Consider the following 26,582-nt stretch of genomic DNA (forward strand, 5'->3'; position numbering starts at 1 on the left):
AATGAGAAGAGAAGATCATTTTTAACAAGTCTGGGGTCCCTTTCTGACCATAATAGAGGCAACATTGGATTAATTTCTACCTGGCACCTAGCAGAATGAATTGGTTGTTTAGTTTTTGATTTTTTTAGTGTTCTTGTGCGGTTCATAATGTATTTCATGTTAACGTTGTATTGAATGGCCTTAATAATAATAATAATAATTTTAGGTAAAAATGACTGTCTTCGTGGACTAAAGTTTGTTATATCATCCCTTTGTTAAATTGTAAATTGTCTGTGCTTTCTTTTGAAAAAGAAAAAAGGTAGACAGTGAACACATCTTTTGATGGCTATGTGTCATAGCTTCAGTTTTTCTTTGTTGTCCTTGTAAAAAAAAAAAAACCATCACTGTTAAAAAATTGTTACTTAGCTCACCTGATAGAGTGGATACCATTAAGGCTGAGAACTTGCAGCTGCTTGAGTTTGCTGTTCAAATCTGGCCCAGGGCCTTTGCTGCAGGTCCTCCTCTTTCTTCATATCTCTCTTGCTCTCTCACTTTCAATAAAGTGTGAAAAATGCCAAAACAAATAAAAACAGGAAGAACACTGGTGACTACAAACTTGAATGCATCATTATAGTACACAGAATGGCTATAGTTTCAAATGAGTTGTTTTTACAGTTGGGTAGGAATGCCTAGAACACCTCCAATTGGATGTTTCTAGTCCCTTATAAACATAAATGTCCCTGCAATTTCTGTGCTATATGGCACCATTTGTCATCAAAACAAAGAAGTGATAGTTTGAGTAAGTGATCCTGGGCCTTGTGGCAGTTATTTTGGCCATCTGATTATGTAATCTAAAAGTTGCAGAAAGAGAGTCTTAGCAATTGGTGTTCATTGTAGCCGACATCCTGCTCCTTCTAAGTGTTTAACCAATAAAGCGGATATCTTATTTAGTTAACTTGAAATCATATTTATTAACAAAAACATTGTTTGTGCAAAATGCAAATTACTGATATACACACACATTACTGTAATTAACAAGAGAACTTTGTAAAAGGAAGGTAAGAATCAAACAAGAGAAGAGAAGGAGAGAGATGGATTATTTATCCATCAATACATAAAGTTACTTTAGATTTAGTAAATCACTTTTTTTACTACACAAAGGCAGCTAAAGTAGCAGTCTGTTGTGTAAATTGTATCTCAGGATTTTGCGTGTGTGTGTGTGTGTGTGTGTGTGTGTGTGTGTGCTGGTAGTAGTAGCACCTTAGTGTATTTCTGAATGGGCCAAATGAGTTTGTGTTCTCACTATGACAACATACTGTATATAACTGTGCATTTGTGTCAGTATTCCCATGAGTAATTTTATTAAGAGAGGAAGAGTATGTGAGTGTGTGTGACATATGTGTCTTTATTTGTGTCACAACCCTGAGCTTTTTAGTCTTTGATCGGTCTTCATGTAGATCAACAGTGTATATGAAAATGTGCATGTGCATCTAAGGCTCCTGTGTATGTGTGTGTGTTGGTGTGTGAGTGTGTGTGGGTGAGGAGTGCCTGTCGACCAGCATCTCAGTGTGCTTCAGATACTGGGCTGTCCTTCTCATCACAGACTCCTTGCGTACCGGATCTGGGTCTCCTGGACGGACAGACAGATGAGAATATTATTTTATTTCATTCTATAACAGTAGTGCTACAAAGAAAGCAATGTATCACAAATATTAGAAGTGGAAAAGTCTACTGGCAGCAGTGGGATTTGAATCCATGCCCCCAGAGAGACTGGAGCCTAAATACAGCGCCTTGGAACACTCAGCCACACTACCTGATACAACCTCTTAAGACACAGTTGCAGAAATGATAGGGGAGGATGGATCAATGTTTCCAAGGCCAAGAATAGCTCTGAACGGGGTTAGAGGGAGGAAAAAAACACTGGGAGGGCACAAAGTGACCACAGATAACCCATTAATGGGTTGTCACATGTTAGCACAGCAGCAGATATCACACATACTTGTGTTAATCTGTGAGGTTCATTTTGATCTGAGTATGACTGGCTTTGTTGCAGATATCACACCAGTATAGAGGATGAAAAATGAGCAGTATAAATAAATACATGTATAAATACAGGAATAAAATATGTCGTCAAGCATTAAGAAAACAATCAGGTGCAGTTGTAGACAAACCATTTTCTGCATAACTGTTGGTTTTCAAACACACTGAAGAGTGAGAAGGAACTCATATCAAATCCAGCAAGAAGTCTCATTTTACACAGTTTCATATGTAGCTCCTCAGGATGCAGCCTTTACTGGAAAAGCTACTTGGCAGCGGTGGGATTCGAACCCACGCCCCCGAAGAGACTGGAGCCTTAATCCAGCGCCTTAGACCGCTCGGCCACGCTACCCTTACTTCTACCTTTATAACACTAAACACATCTCGTACAACAAGTCATCCATTGATAACCTACCAGATTTATGGCAGAGCACCACACAGTTAACCTTTGTGCAAAAGCAGGACAGTAAATACTGGAACAAAATAGCAGTGTTGACTCTACGATGAGGTCACAGGCTGACATGCCACACATGCTCTGCTGAGCGGTGTCTGTTTGACGACGTGTGTCAGCTGTGTGCACCGTATCTGTCAGCGTGGTAGCGTGTGAGCAGCTCATCAGAATATGTGATGCAGAGTAAACGTGGTAAACACAATATTATAGTTAAATGGACAACATAATTTGTGCTGATGCACCGACTTATCAGGACATAGAGCAAACAACACGCAATCTGCAGTTTTTACAAGCGAGTTCACGGTCTGTAACTATAGCAACAACGCTGGCTCATGCTTCATGGAGAAATGAGCACAAGTGAGTGCAGTCAGGTAAAATGCCATACTGAAAGTGGTAAATTGGACTCACGTGCAAGATTGTGAATAACACCCCCAAAACTGGAGGTGCTACAGTGTTGTTTCAGTATTTTCCTTTTCCTTAGCACGTTTGATTAATATTTTGAAAACATTACTGAACAACTGCCAAACTGAATACTTTATCATGTTACTCCTCTATGCATACCCTCCCCTCTTTATATCAGCCTCCTGACTCCCTCATACATCTTCTCACCCTGTACTCCAGTGATCAGTATATCCACCGCCGTCCTGTATCCACGAATGGCAGAACTAAATTCTCCCTCCTTCTCCCTCTCCATTGCAGCTGTTAGCTCGCTGGCAGCTTGGTTTAAGTAAGCTGCATCCCCTCCATCCAGACTGGCTGGCGGTAGTGAGAACAATTCGGAGTGGTCACTGGAGGAATTGGGCTTTTCTGAAATAGAGAGAAGAGCAAGATAAAAATTTACATTCAGGCTGTTGGTTGGACAAAGCAAGTACTAAAAAGTAGACATTTGGGTTCTGGGGAATTTTATAGCTTGATTAATGATAATTTAGGTACAAATATACAATCTCCATCCCCTGAAAAGTCTGAGAAATTGATTCTGCATCTTTGCAAAACTAATCTATTGAAAGATATCTATCATTTTCCATAGTCATTTTAGAAATGCAACTTTTTATTCAATTTTAGGCTTTGTGTGCCAGAGAAACACTTAGAAATAACTTGGCTGCAGACAACATGCCACTAAGACCACATTTCAACATATTTTTTATACAGGCTAAGATACAGCTCTTCAGAAAGAACACTAGCACTGAAAACTTTCCTCTGGCAGCGGTGGGATTTGAACCCACGCCCCCGAAGAGACTGGAGCCTTAATCCAGCGCCTTGGACCGCTCGGCCATGCTACCTGTTAAAATACATATATATGTTTTTTATATAACACACTTCCTCCATCACTTTGAGGAAGATAGGTCAGCTTTATTCTACAAGTTCTAGGCTAAACTCTTAACAGTAATATCTATAACACAGAGCTCTTTTATCCATTTGTTACATATTTTTCTTAATAATTTAAAGGCTTGTTATTTACCACCAACTCCCATTATTAAAGTTCTTGGAAAGCGTATCATTTTGGTGCAAATTACATGTAATGATTTATTTTCGTTTTGTATTGCACAGCACGGGGTCATGATGTACAACTGCCAGATCGACATAAATTCACAAAGCCACTCAGGCTATATAGACCGATTTTCACAAACTGGAATCAGATCAGTACATGCCATGTATTTTCTTCAATTCATTTAGGAAGGCTAAAGGAAAATTATTGTGACTTTGGGGAATCTGCACAGACACAAAAATGTTGACAAAATTAACACAAAAAAACCAACAACAACAAAAACACAGGTTGTAATTAGATTAAGACAGATTTGGCAATGTTTTGTGTGTATCTATTTACATTTATTTTCACCTTGTTTATGGCAGGGATCAAAGACAGCCAAGTCATTATCAGTCAGGGGAGGGGGACCTTCCTCTTTTGGGGATGGGACTTGCTTCTCTGCCACACAGTCAAACAGTGAATCAAATTCTTCCTGGGACTCTTGTGATTGGTGGTTTTCGTCTGGGTATCGGAAGGGAGACGGAACTAGAGGAGGAAACATGGACCAAAAGATAAAAACAAGATTAATAATTTTAACAAATGTACAGACCAGTGTAAATTTCTGGCAGATTTTTTTTTACTTCTGTCATCCAGTTCTGTATCTCTCAGCTCCTCTTGTGCTTGTTCTTCCCTTGGAGATCCTCCCATCTCGCTGTAAGCCTCAGCCGCCACTTCTGGTTCTCCCACCTCTAAGCCCAAGTTGGTGCCCAGGTCTTGGGGTAAGGTGGGAGCCTCCCTCCCCTCCTCCTCCTCTGCGGGTTCACAGTCTGAGTCTCTCCGCTTGGGAAGGGGGATGAGAGGGGGTGGCAGGGGCCCGGCAGAGGACAGAGGGGTGGCATCCAGAGGCCTTGTGACCTCTCCACCCTGAGAAAAGGGGAGAGGAAAATTTAGCAGACGTAGGAGGGAGGTGTGACAGGAAGGAGAGCGAAAAGACAGAATAGGTAGGACATGTGTAACAGAGAGGAGTGAGGCAAAATGTAACGGTGTCTCATAGCAATATGACTCTTTGTCTGGCATATGTTTTCCTGTGTGCAGATGTGCGTGGCTATTTCATATCTGTGTTTGTGAGTGTGTGTTACTCTGAAGAAGTCCTTGAGCTGTGGACTGTTGTAGAGTGCAGGTATGGTGGTAGTAAACAGAAGCATGGTCTCTGCAGCTTTCCTCCTCTCTTCAATCACAGCCTCATCAAACCTTCCTGAAACAGAGACAGGAATCAAAACAATGACAATATGGATGAGGACGCTTGAATAAAATAACAACAAGCAACAGAAATAGAAGCCAGACTGGTTGATCTAAGATGTTGGGGTTTTTTTTGGGGTGGGGGGGGGCTTTTAGATGCATTTTGAAGATCCTGTGTTGTAAACGGTCAGCCTTTCATGTCTTTGTTTTTATTATAAAGCATGTATAGGTGCTATATGTACTGTTAAGTATCAAAAATGATCCACAAAGATGGGCACACAGTCTGTATTCAGAAACTGTGCCTTTAAACGAGCTGTTAGGACATCCTGGAGGTTATGATGTCACAACTATTCTATATAAAGGAAGAAACTGCCGATGTGAAAGACCCAGAGACACTAACCAGTTAAAGAAGCCTGAGTTTTTGTAGGAGACTTAAAGACAAAGGCGTGAAAACCTCGCGTTTCAGACAAAGGATGAAAACTAGTATAGTCAGGCAGACAGTATGAGAAAAACAAATGTTTTTGAATATTAAAGCATGTGAACATGCTCTGGTAAAAAACCCAAATACACATATGAACCTGAAAATTAGCATAATATAGCCATGTAGATTGCAGTGTTATTAAGCAAATATCTCATCAAATCAGAATTTGTGAGGGTTTAAAACCATTACTCTTTACCAGTGTGGTTTGCCTTTGTGTACTTAAACAGTGCAGCATGGCAACCTGAAATTAGCTATAACTGGTGACTGTCCATTGGTATTTGAAAAGGGGAAGTGTCACAAGAGTCATGACAAAATGCTAAAAAAAAAGGTACACTGGAAGAAGTGAATTGAAGTCGAAGAAGTGAATGAAAGACTCAACAGACTAATTGCAGGGAAAAGCAACAAACCACAGACTAAAAATGTCATATATTTTTGGATTTGCATCTTATTTTTAACTCAGACCTCTTTATATTTGCATTTTGGGATAAATACAGTTTAATCTCATCCAAAAAAAGACAGTTGAGTTAAATTACCATCTCTGAGATTGTAGTGTATCATGAGTTATTTTTTGTGATTTATCTAGCACCTGCAGCACTACAAGTAACTCAGTAAATTGGTGTTTAAAGCATTTGGTGAACATGCTGGAACTGGCTGTATCTACAGTGTTCTATAATATTTGCCCATTATACCAAAGACTTGTGAGCGGGGAAAAGAAGGAAACTCCTCCTGTCTTCTGAACAGGTTCCTGTGCGTGTAGGCCAGCTCCCCGTGGAGCTTCTTCAGCTCTGAGAACCTCCTCCACACCACCACCTCCTTCACATCTTCTGGATGACGCTTGGACACAAACTACAAAACACAAAGAAGAAACATTAACATTTAACATTAAGTGTCAGACAAGCTTTATGGAATTGTTGCACATATTAAAGGACAGAGTGTTGAAATTATGGGTGAGATTATGTTTTTAAGTAGATAAACAGCATTGAGAAGTCAGACTAGTTCATCCATTTTCAACAAGTCATGGGCTTGTTCGATTGTTCTGTGTAAGCAGGTTTGTGTGGTGGCAGCTTGAATCCTTGAAGATAAGATCCAGTTTGTTTTTGTATGTGTGTGTGTGTGTGTGTGTGTGTGTGTGTGTATAGACCACGGGGTATTAGTGTGGTCATGGGGGTGCTGGAGCTCATAAACTGGATCACAAGTTCGCTTTGCTTCACTTGACTGTGCACCACTGCCTCAAATAAAGGGCCCGTTGTGTATTTATCTGTCTATCTGAGGTAGCTGCAGAGCCTTTGTTTCTTATGACTAACACTGATGTGACCCCAGTGTGTTATAAACGAATAAAATAACAGTTAAGTGCTTCACACAATGATACAGCGCACCAAACAATGTTACGTACTTAAGAGAAACCAAACATGACAGCACACATTAATTAAACTGTCTTAACATGTCATTTAGCAACATTAACAAAACAGTTTCTGTTGCTGATATTGTAGCTAAAGAGAGATAAAGCGTGTAAACCAACCCTTGCTGTCACTTTGTACTCGGTGTACCCCTTCTCGTGTGTGCGTGGGTCGCTAACGTTGAAAAAACGGTAGAATTCATCTTTGGGTTTTCGTGACATGTCCGTTATCGGTAACAAAAAAAAAAACACAACGTGTTTCAGCGACACAAAACAAAGCTGTCAAAGCTGTAGTAGCTCTGTTGTGATTCTACTGTCCCTCCTCTGCGCGCACTTCCTGGTTGGTGACGTATGCAAAAGCGTGATTACGTAGTGTAGATGCCATATGATCCATTTTCTCCAAACTTTCTGTCTTTATTCGTGATCACATTCTTATTACTAGCAGAAGTAAACTATTTGTATATTTTTTTATATATTTTTCTTCTGTTGTCTAATGTCGCAATAATATATAGGAACAATATTTTTATATTATTTTAATGAGCTTACTTGTAATAGGCCATTGGAATACAACAGGGGGCGCTAAAGGCTCATATAAATGACAAGATGAAGTCTACCAGAGGAAAAGGTTTGTTTTTTTTACAGTAAATAAAAATACTGTTTCATATTTTAGAGAGGTTTTTGTTTTTTTTTTAATTACGACACATTTCTGATAAAAACCAATGTAAATGTGCATTCATATTGTCAGTGTGTCTGTGTCAAAGATGCTAAAATAAGAAAAGCACATGAAGGTTTGGGCTTGGACCCTGTTTGAGACAATACAACAAAGAGAGCAACAACAGACATTACTTTAATGCTGCGGAAGTTCCAGCTGTGCATTCATAGTGAACAATTCTCTCCACTTCTTTCCCAGCTCTTATCTATACTACCATGTGACTATTTTGAGATCAGAGGACCTTGCACTAGTCATCATGCTTTATCCATTTTACATTCTCGCAGATTCATAAAGATATTAAAAAGATCTTTTCAGAACATCCTCATATCTGGGTTTTATATCATACAGTCAAAACCTTCTCAAGGCTGTGAGCAGCCTGAGTGTGGGCTTATACCTGACACGCTGTAGCTCAAAGGTCGCTGGTGCTGCTTTCTTTTCTGGTAATTACCTGTTAAATTGAAGGGAAAATGTATAGCAAACACAAATGAGGTCAATGTTTAATTTGAGATAACCTTTTCAACTGGTTTGGCTTTAAAAACTGACAAGCTCACTGACAGATTGATGTCAAATCTGTTGTCTGTTACGTTCTGGCTTCATTTTTAATGCGTTTTTATCAGTGGTGGAAGTACATTTACTCAAGAAGTGTACTTTAGTACAATATTGAGGTACTTGTTCTTTATTAAGCATTTCCATTTTTAGCTACTTTTTTACTTTTACTCCGCTTAAAATTCAGAGGAAAATATTGTGCCTGTCACTTCACATTTATTTAATAATTTTGGTTCATTTGACAGATTCATATTATGTCACTGTTTAATGTTCTTGAACACAAATGGCACTTTTTGTAATTGTTAATAATGTACCTGTTCACATCCTCATGGTTTTTGTTGGATGTTTTATGTTTCATATAAATCTGAAGTTTACACCATCAGTGGGTTGACAGTTGCATTTCATAATTCCAGCTGTATTTCGGAGAGAAACTGGGATCTTTAATTTCAATATTGGTAACTATAACTTAAGAACTTAAGAATGTTATTAAGTAATCCATATAAGTATTAAGTTTTTACACTTTCCTCATTGTAAGTGCATATTGAATTCAATGTATTAACAAAGCCTAGTTTTTACACCGTTATTCTGTATTCTTAAATGCACAAAGAGGTATAAATGACTTCATGTGCTAATATTAATGATAGAGTGTGTTGTCAACCTATACCTGAACTCAGATATTTATTTTCCAAAAACAGCGCAGTCTGCGCAAAATAGCAGAGGATGGTTTCGATCCATCGACCTCTGGGTTATGGGCCCAGCACGCTTCCGCTGCGCCACTCTGCTTTAACAGACACTGTATTAAAAAAACGGATTTTTGAACTATGAATTCATATCATGGCTGTTTTCATTTATAGCCGTTTCACTGAAAAGTTTGCTCTTACGTAACGTACAGACATTGTTTCCGGCTGGAAAAGAGAGAGTATGGGCCTGTGAAGAGGTGACAGGCTCAGAGACTTAAAGGAGACAGCAAGAGGACAGTACAACAAATTTGCTGAAACAGTCGAGCGGTCAGGTGTTGTGGCGAAGACTGTTCCCCCGTTAATGTGTGTCCGCCTGTCTAAAACAACCATATCCCTTTTTTATGTTTTGATACTTGTAGCGCATATCACTTTAAGGTTTTATGAGGAACCTAAGTGTATTTTAGTGTGTTTTAACACTCTGCCTCTCCTAAGCATGTGGGCCACTACCCTTTTTATTTTATTTTATTTTATTTTATTTTATTTTATTTTATTTTATTTTATTTTATTAAAAAATAGCCTTATATGTTTTTTATAATGAATATTTTAAATTATTTTTCACTCACTTAGTCTTTGTGCACCTGTGCCCCTACCAATTTGCCATGAAACTTGGAAGGATGTTATTTGTACAGTTCTGTGTACTCAATGAGTTTTATTCTTCACATATTTCTGAAGTATGTCTGTTGTGTGCTGCTGTGATGGGCTAATTAGTGTCTGCCCTATCCATATTAGCTCTCCATTCATGCCAGTAAAGAGTAAGAGAGAGGCTTTCCACATTGAACAGTCTCCCCTTTGTCTGCAAGAGAAAAGTAGGCCACACATTGGAACACAGAAAGAACAGGAGAGAATATATTACAGACAGAAATACAGACAGAGAAGGAGAGATTAGGGGTAGAAAAGTTAAGACAAATGTGCATGGTGTTTGTGTGTGTTATAGCCAGTCTTTAAATGCACACACACAATCATATCAGAACACAAAGCCATAACATTTCACACCATGACAAAGTCCATGTGAAACACCTAATATAATTGAATGCGTGCGTTGCATAAACGTATGTGTTTCCTCACAACTTTCTCTGTAAATGATTCTCTAAATATCAGTGCAACAAGGTGATCGATGGATTCCTCGTGAACTGTAAGGACAGCACATTGCAGTGAGCCTGAGACAATGAGATGAAAGCACAAGACCTCAGCAGCCAAACTGGTCTAAACTGGTCCAGATCTGCTAGGCTGTGCTTTTTTTTTCTCTCTCTCAAGCTCACGCTGTCTTGCAAAATAAACTCTCTCAGAGGGATCAGACAAGGATTTATAGAGAGGCCCAGTGTGTGTGTTTGTGTGTGTTTGTGTGTGTCCTTCCAGTCCGGCAGACTAGAGATTTGTTACCAGAACAATACAGGAACCTTCAGGCATCACTAAAAGTTAAACTTGTTGTTAAGGCAGCCCAGTCGCCAAGAGAAAATGTTGCCTTTGTAAATTTTTGCAAACCATCAACATCTTACATTTGCTACCAGCTATCAATCTATAGATCTCCCTGCAGTATTTGATGTCTTGTCTAAAACTATGTGTTAAGCCACTTTGCATTCTGTAGAATAATAACTTTAAATATATATGCTTTTAGAATCTGACCAAATTGAAGTAACAAAATCAGCTTTGAATTCCACCTTCCTCTTGTTCAGTATGCTTGTGTATGACCATATGATATTTGCTGTTAAAACAACTTGTCTGACATCTGCAATAAGCTGTTACGCGTCTATTAAACTGTGGATCCTGAACCAGCACACTGTAATGTACAGTAATCTGCTTGTTTCCCCTCTTGCCTACAAAACTATGCATCAACTTTGACCTCCTTTCCTCTCTCTCTCTCTCTTTCTCTCTTTTCTTTCTGTGTGTGCTCTTGCTGATGGATTTAGTGAAACTGTCCCCTCCTCTACTGCCAGATGCACAAAGCATGATGGCTTTACAATAACAAGTGCAAGAGTGAATTATTTCATTAGTGTCCTTCATGATGTAACCTCCCCTGGTGGCTGGCACTGTCGCCAATTTGTAAAATGTGAATTAATGTGCTTTCATGTAAAGTTCCAAATGCTGCTTGGATTTTGATGTGTTTTTCTGTTTGTTCTGGTTGTTAACCCTTTAAAACCTGGATGGACATCAGTTTTCTTGCACAGTGGTCAGAAGCCTTTGCAAGTATTTAAACCTTTGAAATGGGATTTCTTTCAAATACATGGGGAAAAAAACGCAATTAGCAATGTGGTATGAATTGTCCTGCAAATTGCAAAAAATTAAAAAAATAAAAATTTAGCTGAAATTTTTCTGAAATGACTAGGCAAGAATATAAAAGAAAAATATATTTATAGTTTTCATAGTTTTTTTGTTGCTAATTTTTAGTTTATCCCTTGTCAAGTTGCTCATTGCCATCTTTACATGTTTTTTCAAAAACAACATGTGGGAAAAGACTTGTGTTGTCTTGTTATAGCTCAGTGTTGTATTTCCTTTAATACCCACCGTCATGTTTGTTCCAATTTTTGTTCCAAATTTTGCTACACCTCCAACTCATAAACATGTTTACACATCCTCCTCCCCTCCTCTCTCCCTAATGTCTGCCCTTTCTCCCCTCTCCTGACTCCTCCTCCTCTCCTTTCCACACCTCCTTACTCATATTACCTGATCCAACCATCTGTTGCTTCCCCTGTGCTTGTTTTTCACAAATCTCCTACAGTATGAACGTTTCTCCAAATATTGTTCCCCTAATTGCCTCTCATCTAAAAAAGAATAGATGATGCATGATGAAGAGTGTCCTTTTACTAGTTTAAATTATGACGTGTCCACCATGCCTCTGGGATCAACAGTACAGTATTTATGTCAGCCAGCAGTCAACAACTCAGTTACAGCTCTTCTCTGCCAAACACACGCGTGTTCAGGCCGAGCTAAAAACAGATGGTGTATGTTTGAGCTGCAATACATTAGGACATATAGCTTCTGCACACGTGCTGTGGACACATGTAGTTCTTAGCAGTATCAATAAAACAGTGGTTACGTTAAGTTTCCTAGGTTTCCAGTTTTACATTATGTAAGAACACCCAGTCATATCATGTTGATACAATTCCTTGGCACAATAATTTAGGTTCCGTGTTAGGGTTATGTGGGGTTATAATGACACACATCCACAAATAAACACACAGCAGCCCATAACCCCCCACTGAATAAGATTTTATTCAGGACCCAAATATAGAAAGACCTGCATTTACAAAGATGTTATTGTGAATGTGTTTATATTGAACTGAAATAAACAGGCAGGAAGGCAGAGTAAATTGACCTACATTTTCTCAGTAGCATAATTTCTGTTTAAAATAGTAATAACGTAGAATATCCTTTGATTTGCAGGAGGAACTATCTGCAGGGACACAGGACAAATTTGGGAACAAATTATATAAAATAACATTACATGGGGTGTTATTAGCTTAAGAAAAATGCTCTGAATAAGGGAAAAAAGGAATGAAAATGCAGTTTTGTGTGGATTTTGATTTATATTTTTTGTCATAAAAGACAAATTCATATGAAAACCTTCAGGGCAATACTGAACAGAATCATGCAGCTGCACAAAACAAGCACACACAAGCAAAGATATAGTTAAATCAGAGTAAAGTGGTGCAGTGTGTTCCTGAAGTTACCTGGTTACCAGTGAGAGCGTCATAGTGGGGGGACAGTGGGACTAATTAGGTAGGACCACAATGGAAAAGAAGCCCTCGTGAAGCCTTGAATTAAATGTTTGACTTATTTTGCAGTTTTTATATCTAAAGAATTTGTGCCATAACTGAATTATGGTGCAAAGTAGTTCACCCTCGGACTAGGAAAATGCTTTCCAACTGATGGGTTACGGTCCAAATGTGAGTCCATTCTGACTGGACTGCAAGTGATTACTAAACATGTCAAGTTTTTAAAAAAACTCATCTTATTTTGAAGCACAGTCAATTTCTTTTATTTAAAAGCGACGTCACTATTTATTCTTGCAATATGGTTTATTCTCTTGCGTTCAAAGCCAACATGTTGTTTATATTTTTTTAAATAAAACTGAGTATATGGTAATTTATCTTGTGTGTGGACCTTGGCTTTGTAAATGAGAGAGATATGGATCAAGACAGAAAGGGCGGGAGGCCCACAGAGACTGCTTACGCATATGGAACAAACTTTGGTGCTACGCCCCTGCTGTCACCTAAAGATGTTTACCTACCACAATCTAAAATTTGCAAATCAAAAACTTCACCCTCTCAACATTTACAATAGATAGGACTCACAGGGATGTGAGTATTACACACAATAAAAACAAGGCTTATGCGCTTTCTCATTGCGTTTGATTGACCCTCAGATTGCAAACTGCTCCTTTACTGAGATAAACAACAACAAGAATGTCTATATTCTCCTACTCTTACAACCAATATCAGCTGCAGTACATACTGTAACCTGTATAAATATGGCCTGTCACAGCCCACAGTACTTTATGTACATGACATAGAGATTTTGTAAATGCTTTTCCTAGAAGTCTGCTATAATATGAAGGTCAACAACAGCTGGGGAAGGCCTCAGAGCACAAGCAGGGACGGAAACAGTGACAAAACTAAATGAGACAGCTGCAATGTCAACAACCTGACATTTTAAAAAAGGGATCGACAAGCTATTTTTAGAGCCATATACAAAAAAAAACATGATATGGGTTAATATTTGTTCAAACCTTGAACCAGAGGTCCTGTTTAAAAGAAGTACATTATCATAATGATAATGAAATTGGATCTCTGGTTCAGGAGATAGATCACTGTCTGATTTCAATCTAATCAATTCTTCCTGCAGACTAGTCAATGTATCCAATTTGAGAAATAGATTGGATTAATTCTGGTCAACAAAGGATATTTTGTATTATTTTACAGCTAATTTGGGATCGTTTGTGAAATTATGACATCTTAACGATATATTGCAGTATTGTTTGTTATATCTTGTGGGAGAAAATTTTAAATTCAATTTTTTAGTAAATTTGAAACATGTCTTTATATTCTATCTATGAAGACAATTATGTAACATGTCTTAAGTCATCTGCTCACTACAGCAGCACCATTACTTAACTACAAAAAGAAAACTGGAAACCCATTCAAGTCCAGTTCAGCCAAAAAGGGATTAGTTTACTTGGTTGCATAAGTTAAAGGAGCAGCATGATCATATCAGATTGAACAGATTACTCAGCGAGTGTTTGTCTCATGTTAAGGGAGGACATAAATGGTGCAAATGACGTGTGCATGGCAACACAGAAGGAAGGAGATGGGTGGGAAGTGGGAGCTAAATTAGATTGGAGAACAGAGTGGCAATCACCACCAATCAAAGGATGAAAGGCCTCATCATGAGCCTATATAGCTCGCATTTGATCAGTCAATCAGTTTGTCATCAGCATGTCTTATGTAACTGATTGTATTGTCTTCAAGAAATGTTTGCATAACTAAAACTGAATTTATTTATTTTTTATTGCCTTTTTTTCTTTGCATGCAGTGGTAAATTTTGAAATTTTGGGCGTCTTAGCTACCATAGAATATCTGCTTTCAAACTAGTGTAAAACATCCAAAATACACATATAGGTGTTTTTTATGGTTCAGACTTGTTCTGGGAATTTAAAAATAAGGTTTTTACAGTGTTTTTTTTGACAATATATCATTCATAGCCTGATTTATTTTTGCATTTTATTCCTAAAAACATGAACAGAAAGAGGTCTGCACACTTTTTGCTTCCCTTGCAGCTTTTATTGAGCTACTCACAAGTGATGTTTCAAGCAAAACAGCTCTTCTTCAGACTGAAAACATGGAGATAGATTTTAATGGCTATTGACAGTATTTTCTGATTCATGGAGTGATAAAAAGACATATTCAAATTCTCTGTGTCCAAACCTTTGACTCTAATGTGTGAATAGAATGATACATGAATTTTGATCCTAGCTTTATCCAGTGTTCAAATATTTGTTCTACACAAGTCTGTGCATATTTGATGAGATAATGCCTTAATAACTTTGCATCATAATCACTTCTCATATTAACCCTTTAAAACCTGAAAACAAGGGGAGAATGCAATGAGCAACTTAAAAAGACATGGCCTGAAAATAACAAAAAAAAAAAAACCCAAAACAAAACAAAAAGCAATAAGAACAACCAAGAAAATGACCCAAAGGGGCTGAAAATAAAAAAAAATAAAAGTATTTATTTTATAGAATTTTTGTGACACAATTTTAGATATAAAAAAAAATGTAATTAGAAATGTAGTCTTCTGGGCATTTTTCCTTATTTAAAAAAATATTCTAATAATAACATTTTTTAAAAACTAATTTTAAATTGATTTTCTTGTCATCTCTTACAAATTTCTTGTCATTTGTATGTTTCTTGCCAAGTTATTTGTCACTTTTTTCCCCATGTTTTCAAAAGAAATTGAACCAATTTGCTCCACTTTCAGGGGTTAAATGACTTGTGAAAACCATCTGAGCGCATCACAAAGACACTGATGCCAATCCAGGTTTCGAAGGGTTTAAAACTCATGAGGGCAACTGTTTTAAACCCACATGTCCTCTCTACTGACCCATATTTATGATACAATTTTACTTCAGGCTGAAATGAAAACACAAAACAAATACATAAAAGACTTATACAATTCTTGTGCTTTGTACAAACTAGGGCAAAGGTTGGAAGTGTGTTAAAAAGACAGATCCAATAAAGATATGTGGTTCTAATTTGGTATTAGATTATCGTTGGTCTGAAGTTTGGGTGTAGTCTTATGCTTATGTTCCGCTCTTTCTGGGAAGAGAGAGACAGGGGGAGAGAGAGAGAGAGAGACATTATCAGGTCGTCCCCTGGTGGGCGGGGAAACCAGCGGGGCAGCTACAAATACAGACCGATCCTGTTAGGAACAAGATTAACCGAGACCATAGGATTAACCACTGAGAGACAAAGGAGAAAACAAACACGGACGGACTATACGCTGGCCTTTTACAGGTAATGTTGAATTTACTTCATCGAGTTTACAGCCTGTGTAAATGACGCTTCTTTATGGAGTCATCCCTGAGAAGAAAAGTACAATGCTGTTTAACAGCCTCGTGCATTAGCAGATGACGTAGCGATGAACTTGATTTCATCATCTTTAAAGTAGACAATTAACACGACAGAAACATTTTTTGGGGGGGTTGTTGACAGCCATAGCTCAAGCTTTACTTGATTTTTTTGAAGTTGGGTAGATATTTTAAGTCGACGTTGCGAAACGCAACATTGAAATAATAGAAAAACCCGGCAAACGAATAGACTTCCGGTATAATTAATAAATAAAACATGATCTTGTTTGTCAAGTATTTTGTATAAAAGTGTTCGAAAGAGGATAGCAGAGGCTGTAAGGACTAACGTTGGCTATTAATTTCACTTCTTTGATAAATTGAGTAGTTTTATTGTGAAGGTTACATTGTTTCCGTCGACAACGCTGTTCTTGAATCGTGGATACAGTGAATGCATCCTGTAACTGACGGCTGCTGTCTTAACAACTGTTGAACACACGACTGGTAACAAACATTTCAAGTTGTTTGCGCATTTTAACGTTTGTTAGACTGACAAATGCTGTATATAGAGCAACGTAAGTAGAAAACGGTAATTTACAGCTTTTAAAAAAATATTTATTTACTTTTTTTTTGTCAGTTACCTTTTCGGAAAATTGGGTTAGCTTAACAGACAGTAAGCTAACGTTAATTGGCAACACCCATTTAATTTCTGTCTTAGGACTTAATGTCTTAGCTAGTTTAATGATTGTAGCATTTGTTTTGCTGTCTTATTTGGGACGAACTGTTTGTAAAAGGTGTTAGACTCTGTGGTATAGGAAGTACTGATACCCAACTGTCAAAATAGCTACTCTGTTCCAAGTCCTGCATTGAAAATATGACTAAAATGAAAAAATAAGTATAATCGGGAAAATGTACTCAAAGTATAAACAAGTAAAAGTACCCAATGCAAAAAAAAAGGAAAAAACAACACACCCTAAAAACTCCCAATTTATTTACGAAAACAAAAGAAAATGACCAAAGTGTTATCAGAACAGTTGCCAATTAATGTTCTGCCAACATGTTCATTGATGAATCTACTAATCATCTCTGCTGTATTAACTGTTGGTTGGTTTAATTTCTAACAAAAATAATAATTTATAAACTTACAAGTACCTCAAATTTGTACTTAAGTACAGTACTTAAGTAAATGTATTAAGTTACATTCCACCACTGGTTAGACTAATAATTCAAGTCATTGTTGGTCATAGGTCACAGAGCATTTTCCTGTGAAACAACACTGCCCTTTCTTACTTGGAGAAGAGACAATTAACTAGACTATTATTTCTTTCTCTCCTTGTGTTACTCATCCCCCTTTCTTATGAAATCAGATTTAACCATGAATAAGGACACAGAGATCGATATGAAGGAAGTGGAGCTCAACGAGCTGGACCCTGAGAAGCAGCCCATGACGGGCGACGGCCAGGCTGCAGGCGGGGAGAAAAATGGCAGCGTCAAGCTGAAGGTCCCAGAGGACGAGGTTACATTCACCGGCCTGTCCAAAGAGGAGCTGATGAAGGTTGCTGGCACTCCAGGGTAAGTGCAACTTGACAAGAGTTGCTCAAAATGCTGGTCTTGTATTGTGGTCATTTTAACTTTTTTTTCCTCTGCTCTCATCCTTTATCTTCAGATGGGTGCGAACCCGCTGGGTGCTTCTTGTTCTGTTCTGGCTGGGCTGGGTGGGCATGCTGGCTGGAGCCATTGTGATCATAGTCCAGGCCCCTAGATGCAAACCCATCCCTGAGATGAAATGGTGGAACGAAGGACCCCTTTACCAAATCTCTGACCTCGAAGCTTTCTCTGAAGGAATGAACGGTAAAGAACGGCCACCTTTAATGAATATGTATTTCAGTTTAGAGTTTCAATGTTAATGGTGATTCTGCTGTTCACATGATTTAAAAAAATTTTTTTTTGCTTATGGAGTCACTCTTACTCCCAAAATAAGGATTTGAGGTTATCTTTACAAAGCAGTCTGGTCTTATGACAAGATCTTCCCGTAGTTGTGTGTGTTGTCTATTTCAGCTGGCTAGATACTAAAGTGCTGACAAGGCTGACAACCAGTGACTCAAGGTCTAAAGGACGTAAAAAGCCTACAAGTCATTTCTTTCATATCTCTCCTACTCAGCTTTGAGGTCAAAGTTGAGCAACCCAGTACATTTTTTTAGTGGTTTGTAGATAAAAGGTTCTTTATTTTGGATTTCAAAAGTTTTTTTAGAGCTCCTTTCAAATACTACTAAACATGATCACAATTATTTGGCCTCTTTTTTCAGTTCAGACTTCAGGAGGCAGGAAGGAAAGACAAGTTGTTCAGCTGTTCTAAAAGTGAATAAATAGAGAGCTCTCGGGTTTCCAACAGGCCTTGGGCAGAATTCCAACAACCACACGTGACATGGTGGTGTTTTCACATAAAGGACCTCCTTGTGCTCAGACTTCACATGGCCAGCAGAGGGTGTGGAGGGGGGAGTCATTCACATGCTCCTGCTTTGTGTCAATACTAAGCTAAAAGAGCAGCATTTTCTTTAACTTGGCTGTCTCCTAAACTATCAAAATGTCTCCCAAGCCTTTCACCCTCTCTTCCCATCCCTCTGACCCTGCTGCCTTTCACACATAAACTCTCTGCCTCCACCAAATGTGAAAATCACGCTGACAGTTCATTCTCCCTCCCTGTCACTGTGTTTGTTTCTAGGTGTTGAGGCAAAGTTGGACGAAATTAACAAGCTGAAGGTGAAAGGCCTGGTTCTGGGTCCTCTTCACACTGTCCAGAAAGATCAGCCGAGCACCCTGAACTTCGAAGAGATCAACCCGACCCAGGGACATGAAAAAGAGCTGGTTGCTGTGCTGGAAAAGGCCCACAAGAAGGGTAGGTCATCATACAAGTGAAGTCAGTTATTTGAATGTAAAATCTTAAACCAGCATTTTTATAAATCTCCAACACTGGGCTCAGATTTTAATTACAAAGTACTTTTGATATTTTTCCTCGAAGGCATTTCTGTGGTGCTTGACCTAACTCCAAACTACCTGGGAGCCTCTTCCTGGTTCAGCCCTTCTGATGTTGGTGATGTGATGGAGAAACTCAAGGTAGGACACACACTTTATTTTCTGTGAAACTTCATTCACTAACATTTAAGTGTGCAAAACTTTTCCTTCCATGTTAAAAAAAAAATCCATATCTTTTGAAGTGTTCTTGTTGTAGCTAAAGCACTCATCCTCTCTTCCAGGCTGCAGCGGAGCACTGGCTGAATTTGGGTGTTGATGGCATCAAGATATCTGATCTCACTGTTGCCACCAACTCTGCTGATTGGTCAAAGCTGCGCGCTGCTGTCCAGGGCAACCGCACTGAGGACACTAAGAGCAGGTAACTACGGTTGAATAGGTGCAGGATCACAGAATGTTTCTTGTTTCATTTGCATGATTTCTGAAAACAAAATAGCTATTGCCTGCAGATATAGGGAAAGCAGTTTTGAGCAAAGACTGCACTGGTATTTATTTGAATCTTAGGTATTACAATAAGCTCAGTTTGGCAAAAAAAAGGAACAAAAAAGCTGCTTCCCCCCCAAAACTGGGTAAGAACAAATGTTAAACAGAACACGTAACCTTGTCAGCACTTTTGGAGGGAAGGTGGTGATTAAAAGCATTCCAGTGCTGCGGGGGACTTTGGGTGGGGGTCAGGGAGAGACAAGGTAATCCAAGCAGGTGACTGTCTGATAGTGAAGCGACACCTTGTGGCAGATTAGAGGAATGACAGTCAACTTTTAAAAAAATATTTTTTTTCAACATTTGAGGGGATAATTTATAAACCGCAACATAAAATTTTCTACTTTCAGCTAACTAAAAGCAGTGTAAATGATGTTCCTTTCCTCAATGATGTGATTAAATTTGACCACATTCTCTCTATCAGGGCGATGATGGGTGTGGTTAAAGGTATTTCGGCTCAGGAGGTGTCTCAGCTCGTCAATACCACGGGTGTCGATCTGGTCCTGTCTGACCTGCTCAGCAGCAATAAAGAAGGTATGCTGCCCCCCCGACATACTTGCACGTGTGTCTGGTGTTTAGCAGTTTTTGGCTGTCATTTTAAACACAATATGATGATTTGGACAAAAAATATCTTTTATATTCAAATTTGACTTTATTTCTGCTAATTTTATCTTTCTTTGTGTATAAACTATAACTGGTTTGAAAACTTTCTAGTAGTGCATTGCATAAACTGATTTTTATCTAAATATGTGCAGGTGTGGGGCGCATCATGGCCATGGACACCCTCCACTCTCAGCAGAGAAGTCTGGGCTGGGGTCTCGGTGCTGCTCAACTGGACCAGCTGTCTAAACAAGCAGGGACTCCGGCCCTGATCCGTCTCTACCAGCTCCTGCTGTTCACCATGCCTGGAACCCCAGTGTTTACGTACGGAGATGAGATCGGCCTTCAGGCAGTCGTAAGTTATAAAATAGAGAAGTTAAAAATGTATTATAGACCATAAAGTTGTGACATAGTTTAACCCCCCCCCCTCCCCCTCATCAGGGTGCAGAGTCTCCTAAGATGGTTTGGGACATAGAGAAAGCACCAGCTCAAGGAGAGGCTGTCAATGAGACTGCTGAGGTAAGAGTGTGTTCACAGCCAGTGTCGGTGTAGAAGAGGAGTCCTAAAATTACAGTCAGTGTTTTTAAGACCGCTCCTCAATTCCTACATTTACAGGCCCAGCGGGAGGAGCAAGTGGCTGTGAGGACGTGGTTCAAATCCCTCAGCGAGCTGCGAGGCAAAGAGCGTTCGCTCCTCCACGGCGACTACTATCCTCTCTTCTCCTCTACCTCCTCCCTCTCTTTTGTCCGTGTGTGGGACCAGAGCGACAGATTCATAACTGCTGTCAACTGGGGAACAGCTCCTGAGACACTCAAACTGGCACCAACAGGTAAGTTTAACCCTTTGAAACCTGGATCGATTTCAGTTTTCTCGCACGTTCGGATGCTTTTCACAAGCATTTAAGACCTTTGACACCTGAGCAAGTTGGTTTGATATGTTGAAAACATGGACAGGAGCATTGTGCAACTTGGAAAGAAATGTTTTAAAAATTGCCCAAAAAAAAGATTAAAAGGCAAAAGAGGTCATTTCCTTGTCTGTTTTTTTTTTATTATTATACTTTTGGGAAGATTTTGCGGGGACACTTCTTATAAACTTTCTCAATCCCTTCTGTCTAGTGCTCTTAAATTAAATCAGGCCAATTTGCTCAGGTTTCAAAGGATTAACAGAAATATCTAGTCAAGAGTGTCCTCTGCAGTAACTTATATTAACAACTTTTTTTTAACCCCATGATCTTTGTTCCTGCAGAAGGACTAGAGTTGCCAGAGACAGCCAAGGTGAAACTGTCAACTGATGAAGAGCTGAAGGCAGACGCCATCGTCCACCTGGACAAAGTCACACTAAAACCTGGGCAAGCGGTGCTGCTGCAGTTCCCCTACACAGGCTAAAGATGGAGCCAAACTATAGGAAAACTACCGACACACTAGACTTGTTTTAAAACTGGAAGGTCAGTCCCAGTCCTTAGGAATTGCATATTCACAAGATACAGGACCTTTCTTTTTTATCATTTTTTTGTTTTGCTAGGACAGACATGCACTCATCCAGCAAGTATTTTGTTCTTTTGTTATCTTTTATTGTTGACTATCTGTCCAAATATGTAAAAGACATTCCATTCTTGTTCTTCGGGCATTTCCTTAACAGTTCTCATGGGTGTTTTTTTTTTAATTAAAAATTTTACGAAATTCTGTTTTAGTGGATGTTTTACTTTTTATGATTTTTTTTATTTTTTATTATTGAAAGGTGTTTTTCACACAGGAAAAACAAGGCAACTTTGTGTGGGGGCTCAGTTTTGAAGTTTTTTTAAGAGTGCTAGTAAAAAATTAAAACACATTTTTTTGCAAATGGCATCAAGTCTGTCAAGAGAACTGAATTCAAAATGAATAAACAGAAAGTTCTGTACCGACTCCTGCGTACTCTTCATGTTTTTTTTTATGTGTGCATGTGACAACATTCTTATGAGAGTGAGTTAAGTTGTGTGGCAAAGCATGTTATCTTGGCCAAAGATAATATCAGAAGAGATGTTAACTATTTTCAGTATGTACAGGTGTGCGTAAGTGTGTCACAGATGTTAACAGAGGAAACACGTCTATATTTTATCAACATCCTCCGATGGGTTTTATCCTCTCATCATACTTGAATCTAAAATGTGCGCTGTGCACATACCTGAGTTTCACTAAATAGGTCATACACTTAACTTACGTACCACTTAAGTAACTACTTTCATAAACCCCCATCATTGTCACATGTTTAAAATTGGCAAGGGGAAATATGTTCATTTTTAATACTTAAGCAACACTTTTACTACAGACATAACTTTCAATATAGCCACAGAAATATCATGCCGTGTTTCGTTGAGGGGGCCATTCTCTTCAATTCAGTGATTTATAAACACACTTCCTGTAACATGAATCAGCATTGGCAAAATCGGTTATGAGCAATTTGAGAAATACTAATACTTCCTCTCTGTACTTACTGTACTAACTGCAATTGCTTTTTACATATGAATACTATTTCTTGCGAACAAATGGACAGACTTCACCGGGACACTTTTTGAAAGACATTGCATACATGTGATTGAAGCTGGACATTTTTTCCTCAACATTATTGCACAATTTATCGCCCTTGAATGAGATAGATGTCGTCTGAGGAGTTGGGCTCATATACAGTAGACCTACTTTGACTGAACTATTGCCTACAGCTGGAATTATTTTAAGTACTGTCTACTAAATAAAATTGTAAAAGAATGAAAATAAAAAAGTCCACAGAATTTATTTTCAGTTCTAAATTTTGACATGTTCAGTTAGAGTGGCACAGGAGGCGAGCAAAAAAACAAAAGGGGGGGGGGACCAAGAACAAACCATCGTAGTTTTATCTTTATCTACCAAAACAGTCTCTGTTGTTTTAGTCTTTTATCTTAGCTGTGAGACCGGTATTTTATAGTTTTACTTGTTACTTTAGAAAAACACCAGATTATGGCAAAATTACTCATTTTAATCCTCTGTGAACTGAAACTCAGCTTGACGTCTTTGGCATGTCGTTATAGTAACAGGCTTGACATTAAACAGAAATTCTACCCCTATTTAGCTTTTCACTGTGTTGAACTACAAATTTGAGATATTTTTTACTCGAGTGTTTCAATTCTATGCTTCTTATTCCTCCGACAGCACTCCACTGCAGTTCAGAGAAAACTATTCTAATGAACTTTATTTGACAGCTGTAAAAGTTACTTTGTATATTAGCCTCTAAGTTTTAGATTCAAAACAGATTTTGAAATACACCACACTTTTTAATTTAACAACTCAATAGGTAAAATTAGATCCACCAAATAATTACACCATAAATTGATGCAGAAAAGGGGAAACTGGTGCATAAAAAATCACCATAATGCCGCAAATTAAGTGTTAGGAACTCAAAATTTCGGGCGAAAGACACTTTAAACTACCCTATTTCATACATTTTTAAACAAAGCCTGTGCCCCTGCAATACACCACTCTAACATAGGCCTCTCTGCATAATAAGCACTTAACCTTCTGATACTTTATTAGTGTTTATTTATTATACATAACTGTACTTTTCACGTTCAGAGACTTTTTAGGTGAATAATGGTTTCTTTTGGCTTTCAAATTGTACTTTAATATCATCTTGCAGAAGTTGATTTTTAATTTTTAATGATGTGATTGGTAAAATGATTGACTCCACACAAAATATACAAACTAAATGATCTATACTGGCAATCTAACTAAAAAAGATCACTCATGAAACACTGAAATATACGTTTCAAACAGTGTTAATTTCTGAGCTGTTACATTATACTGTTACACATAATGTAATCTTAGATATCGATCTGAAACCATCCCTTTGATAAAAATGTCAAACAGTCCTTTTAACAGTTGAAAGTTAAGTTAAGTCTCAGAGTTTCGGGGTCTTGGTATAATACAGGGCCGCCGAGGTGCTGTGGTATCACAGGGGAGGTTTGAAGTCAATGATACCGGGAATCAGGGCTCATCTCGGCACCTCTCTTTGCACCCCACGCCGCTGTGAAACCCAACCACGGTCTCACCCACCGCCATGCACACTCATGACTGACTCTCACTCTGAGTATGACACACACACACACACACACACACACATGCACCTTTACATCACGGTGACATGAAGAGATATGACCTTTCATCAGCTTTCATGGAGCATCGCAGAGGCACAAATGATTTTAAAAAAAGTGAATTACAGCAGTCTAATCCATTCTAACCTGTCACTTTAGAATGGAAAGCCCTGTGAGTGAAAACAAGATATTGTACATTCAAAAAGCAATAGCAGAGCAAGTCATTCCACTCAATATATAAAATGCATATATATATATATATATATATATATATATATATATGTAATGCTATGCTATATATATAAAATGCTTGTTTCCAAAGCTTTTTTTGGGTAAGCTTCATATTTAGGCCTGAGACCTGTTTAAGGCTATTTCAAATCTAGTTGTTAAGACAATGTAGAGTGTCAGTGCACCAGAATGGAGCGTTATTATCACTCCTGGACAGTTTTACCAGGGCTGGATTCATGATGTCAGGGGTCCCGGGGCAGGAATAAGCTGCTGGGCATCTGTTAACTTTTCAGTTCATTATTGGGATTTGATCCATTTGGTTTCATGACATTTCGAAAGTGTAGAAGAGGCGCACAGGCACACAAATATATCCCCATTCAAGTTAGCGGAGGGCTACACCTGAAAGTTAGCCACTCCCTTTTACACTTGCTCTAGGAGTAAGTCAAACTTTGGCTTTGGCTTAATGCGGAGCTGAAAAGCTTTCATAGGAACGAATGGGGCGCTGCCTCCAAAGCTGTATCGTTGTCTTCACACAGCCACGGAAATGGCAGGCTCATTAGTAGCTTAACCAGTAGCACAGCCGAATAACGAGTTAGCCATTGTGCAGTGACAGACTTTAGCAGCTAATAGCAGCTAACGTTAGCACAAAGCCCACAGCAGTGAGAGGTAACTGCCAGGACAGGTGGCCAATTCAGGCTGAAGGACTGAAAGGTACGTTCATAAAGTCTTTATTCTTGTGTTTTTATGACTGTGGCATTTAACAACATTGTTTTTGCAGGTATTTATTAGAGTGAAACAGCATAGAGAGCTGAAATCAAAAACATTTAAAGAAATGAGTTAGCATTTTAGCACTCTGAGTACCCTTGTCTCAAATCACTGGGTTTTTATGAATGTGTTTTTGGTTAGATGCCTGATATAAGGTCTGTGGTTAACACTAGTTTAAGAGACTTTTGATGTTTTTCTACGGTATAAAAAAACTTATGTAGATACCCTACTCAAAAATCTTAAAAAACTTAAATGTGTTTTTAAAAAGCTTGTGCTAACGATGGGCTAAATGACTACAGGCTGTCATTGTGCCAAGCACAGCTTTAGAGCCCTGTTGTGCTAGTTGTGTATAGTTGGTTTGTATAGCCCCAATGTTAGCTTTTTACTTTTGGCAAATGCATTTATTCCTCAAAAACCATAAAAGCTATGTTCATTTATGAAGATTGTCTTGCTGAACAAAACATATTCATATTTCAAATTTCAACTGCAATATTTCAAAAACCTAAGGAATAAACCTATTGGGTTTTTGTTAAAGGGAACCAGGGCGATAGTGTCGTACAAATATAGGGCATCCATGTAGCACCCCATATTTCAAACTTTTGGTGTGTTTTCAGCATGTTGTTCCAAACATGTATAACATGTTTAGGAAAGAAAATCGCTGATTTAAGTTTACCCGACTTTAACTTTTCCCCAAAACTAGAATGGGACTCCGCAACAACCTTTCTCTCTTTCTTTCTTTCTCTTTTTTTGCAAAAAAACGAATAAATACCGCGAACTGACATCGGATCATCTACAAATGTACAGTACAGCTCCTGGGCAAACCACTCTTCAAACTTTCAAAGTGACGTTTGAGCATTTGGTTTTCTCAGTGGTCTTATGTGTGTGTTTAACTTTAGAGTTTTTGTGTGCGTGTGTGTGTGTGTCTGTGTGGCCCTTTAAAATCAAGCCGACCTAAAGAGACCATAACAGAAAATGAGGAATGAGAGGGGAGAAAAAAAACACTCAGACTGAAAGTGTGTGCATGTCTGTATTGATGTGTATGTATGTGTGTGTGAAGCCACACACTAGGGTGTTTTTCTCTTGTTTCCAGCATCACTATGACACAGCTTGTAACACGCACGCACACACACACACACACACACACGCACGCACACACAGACACACATACAGTGTCATTATGACAAAGTGGATGAAAGGCTGAAAGATCAACCGAAACAGCGACAGTGGCCGATCATCTTTGGCGAAACTACATATCTCTCTCTCGCTTTCTT

At 38.5% G+C, this 26,582-nt stretch overlaps 2 protein-coding genes and 3 non-coding genes across 5 annotated transcripts; 1 reads left to right on the top strand and 4 right to left on the bottom strand.

Annotated features, from left to right (window-relative positions):
• Positions 1–911: 911 nt before the first annotated feature.
• On the bottom strand, positions 912–7,392 carry snx15 (sorting nexin 15). Its single transcript, XM_042512356.2, has 7 exons — positions 7,172–7,392; positions 6,342–6,498; positions 5,072–5,187; positions 4,574–4,856; positions 4,305–4,478; positions 3,077–3,274; positions 912–1,609 (listed from the first exon to the last, which is right to left on the bottom strand). Exons 1-7 carry the CDS (start codon positions 7,268–7,270, stop codon positions 1,470–1,472), a joined length of 1,167 nt encoding a protein of 388 aa, XP_042368290.2. The 5' UTR covers positions 7,271–7,392; the 3' UTR covers positions 912–1,469.
• Positions 2,287–2,368, bottom strand: trnal-aag (transfer RNA leucine (anticodon AAG)). The gene has a single exon. It is a non-coding gene; the product is annotated as a tRNA-Leu (tRNA).
• On the bottom strand, positions 3,666–3,747 carry trnal-aag (transfer RNA leucine (anticodon AAG)). Its single transcript has one exon. It is a non-coding gene; the product is annotated as a tRNA-Leu (tRNA).
• Positions 7,393–9,017: 1,625 nt separating the features above from the next.
• trnam-cau (transfer RNA methionine (anticodon CAU)) lies at positions 9,018–9,089 on the bottom strand. Its single transcript has one exon. It is a non-coding gene; the product is annotated as a tRNA-Met (tRNA).
• A 6,815-nt stretch (positions 9,090–15,904) lies between these two features.
• On the top strand, positions 15,905–22,119 carry slc3a2a (solute carrier family 3 member 2a). The gene is made up of 11 exons (XM_042512584.2): positions 15,905–16,059; positions 17,477–17,681; positions 17,776–17,960; positions 18,832–19,005; positions 19,129–19,223; positions 19,364–19,500; positions 20,044–20,153; positions 20,375–20,574; positions 20,661–20,738; positions 20,835–21,048; positions 21,465–22,119. The coding sequence occupies exons 2-11, from the start codon at positions 17,485–17,487 to the stop codon at positions 21,602–21,604; spliced, it is 1,530 nt and encodes a 509-aa protein (XP_042368518.1). The 5' UTR covers positions 15,905–16,059; positions 17,477–17,484; the 3' UTR covers positions 21,605–22,119.
• The last annotated feature ends 4,463 nt before the right edge of the window (positions 22,120–26,582 follow it).

The sequence above is a fragment of the Plectropomus leopardus genome, chromosome 23, assembly GCF_026936395.1.
Source record: "Plectropomus leopardus strain MGB_pleo_1.0 chromosome 23, ASM2693639v1, whole genome shotgun sequence".
Taxonomy (NCBI): domain Eukaryota; kingdom Metazoa; phylum Chordata; class Actinopteri; order Perciformes; family Serranidae; genus Plectropomus; species Plectropomus leopardus.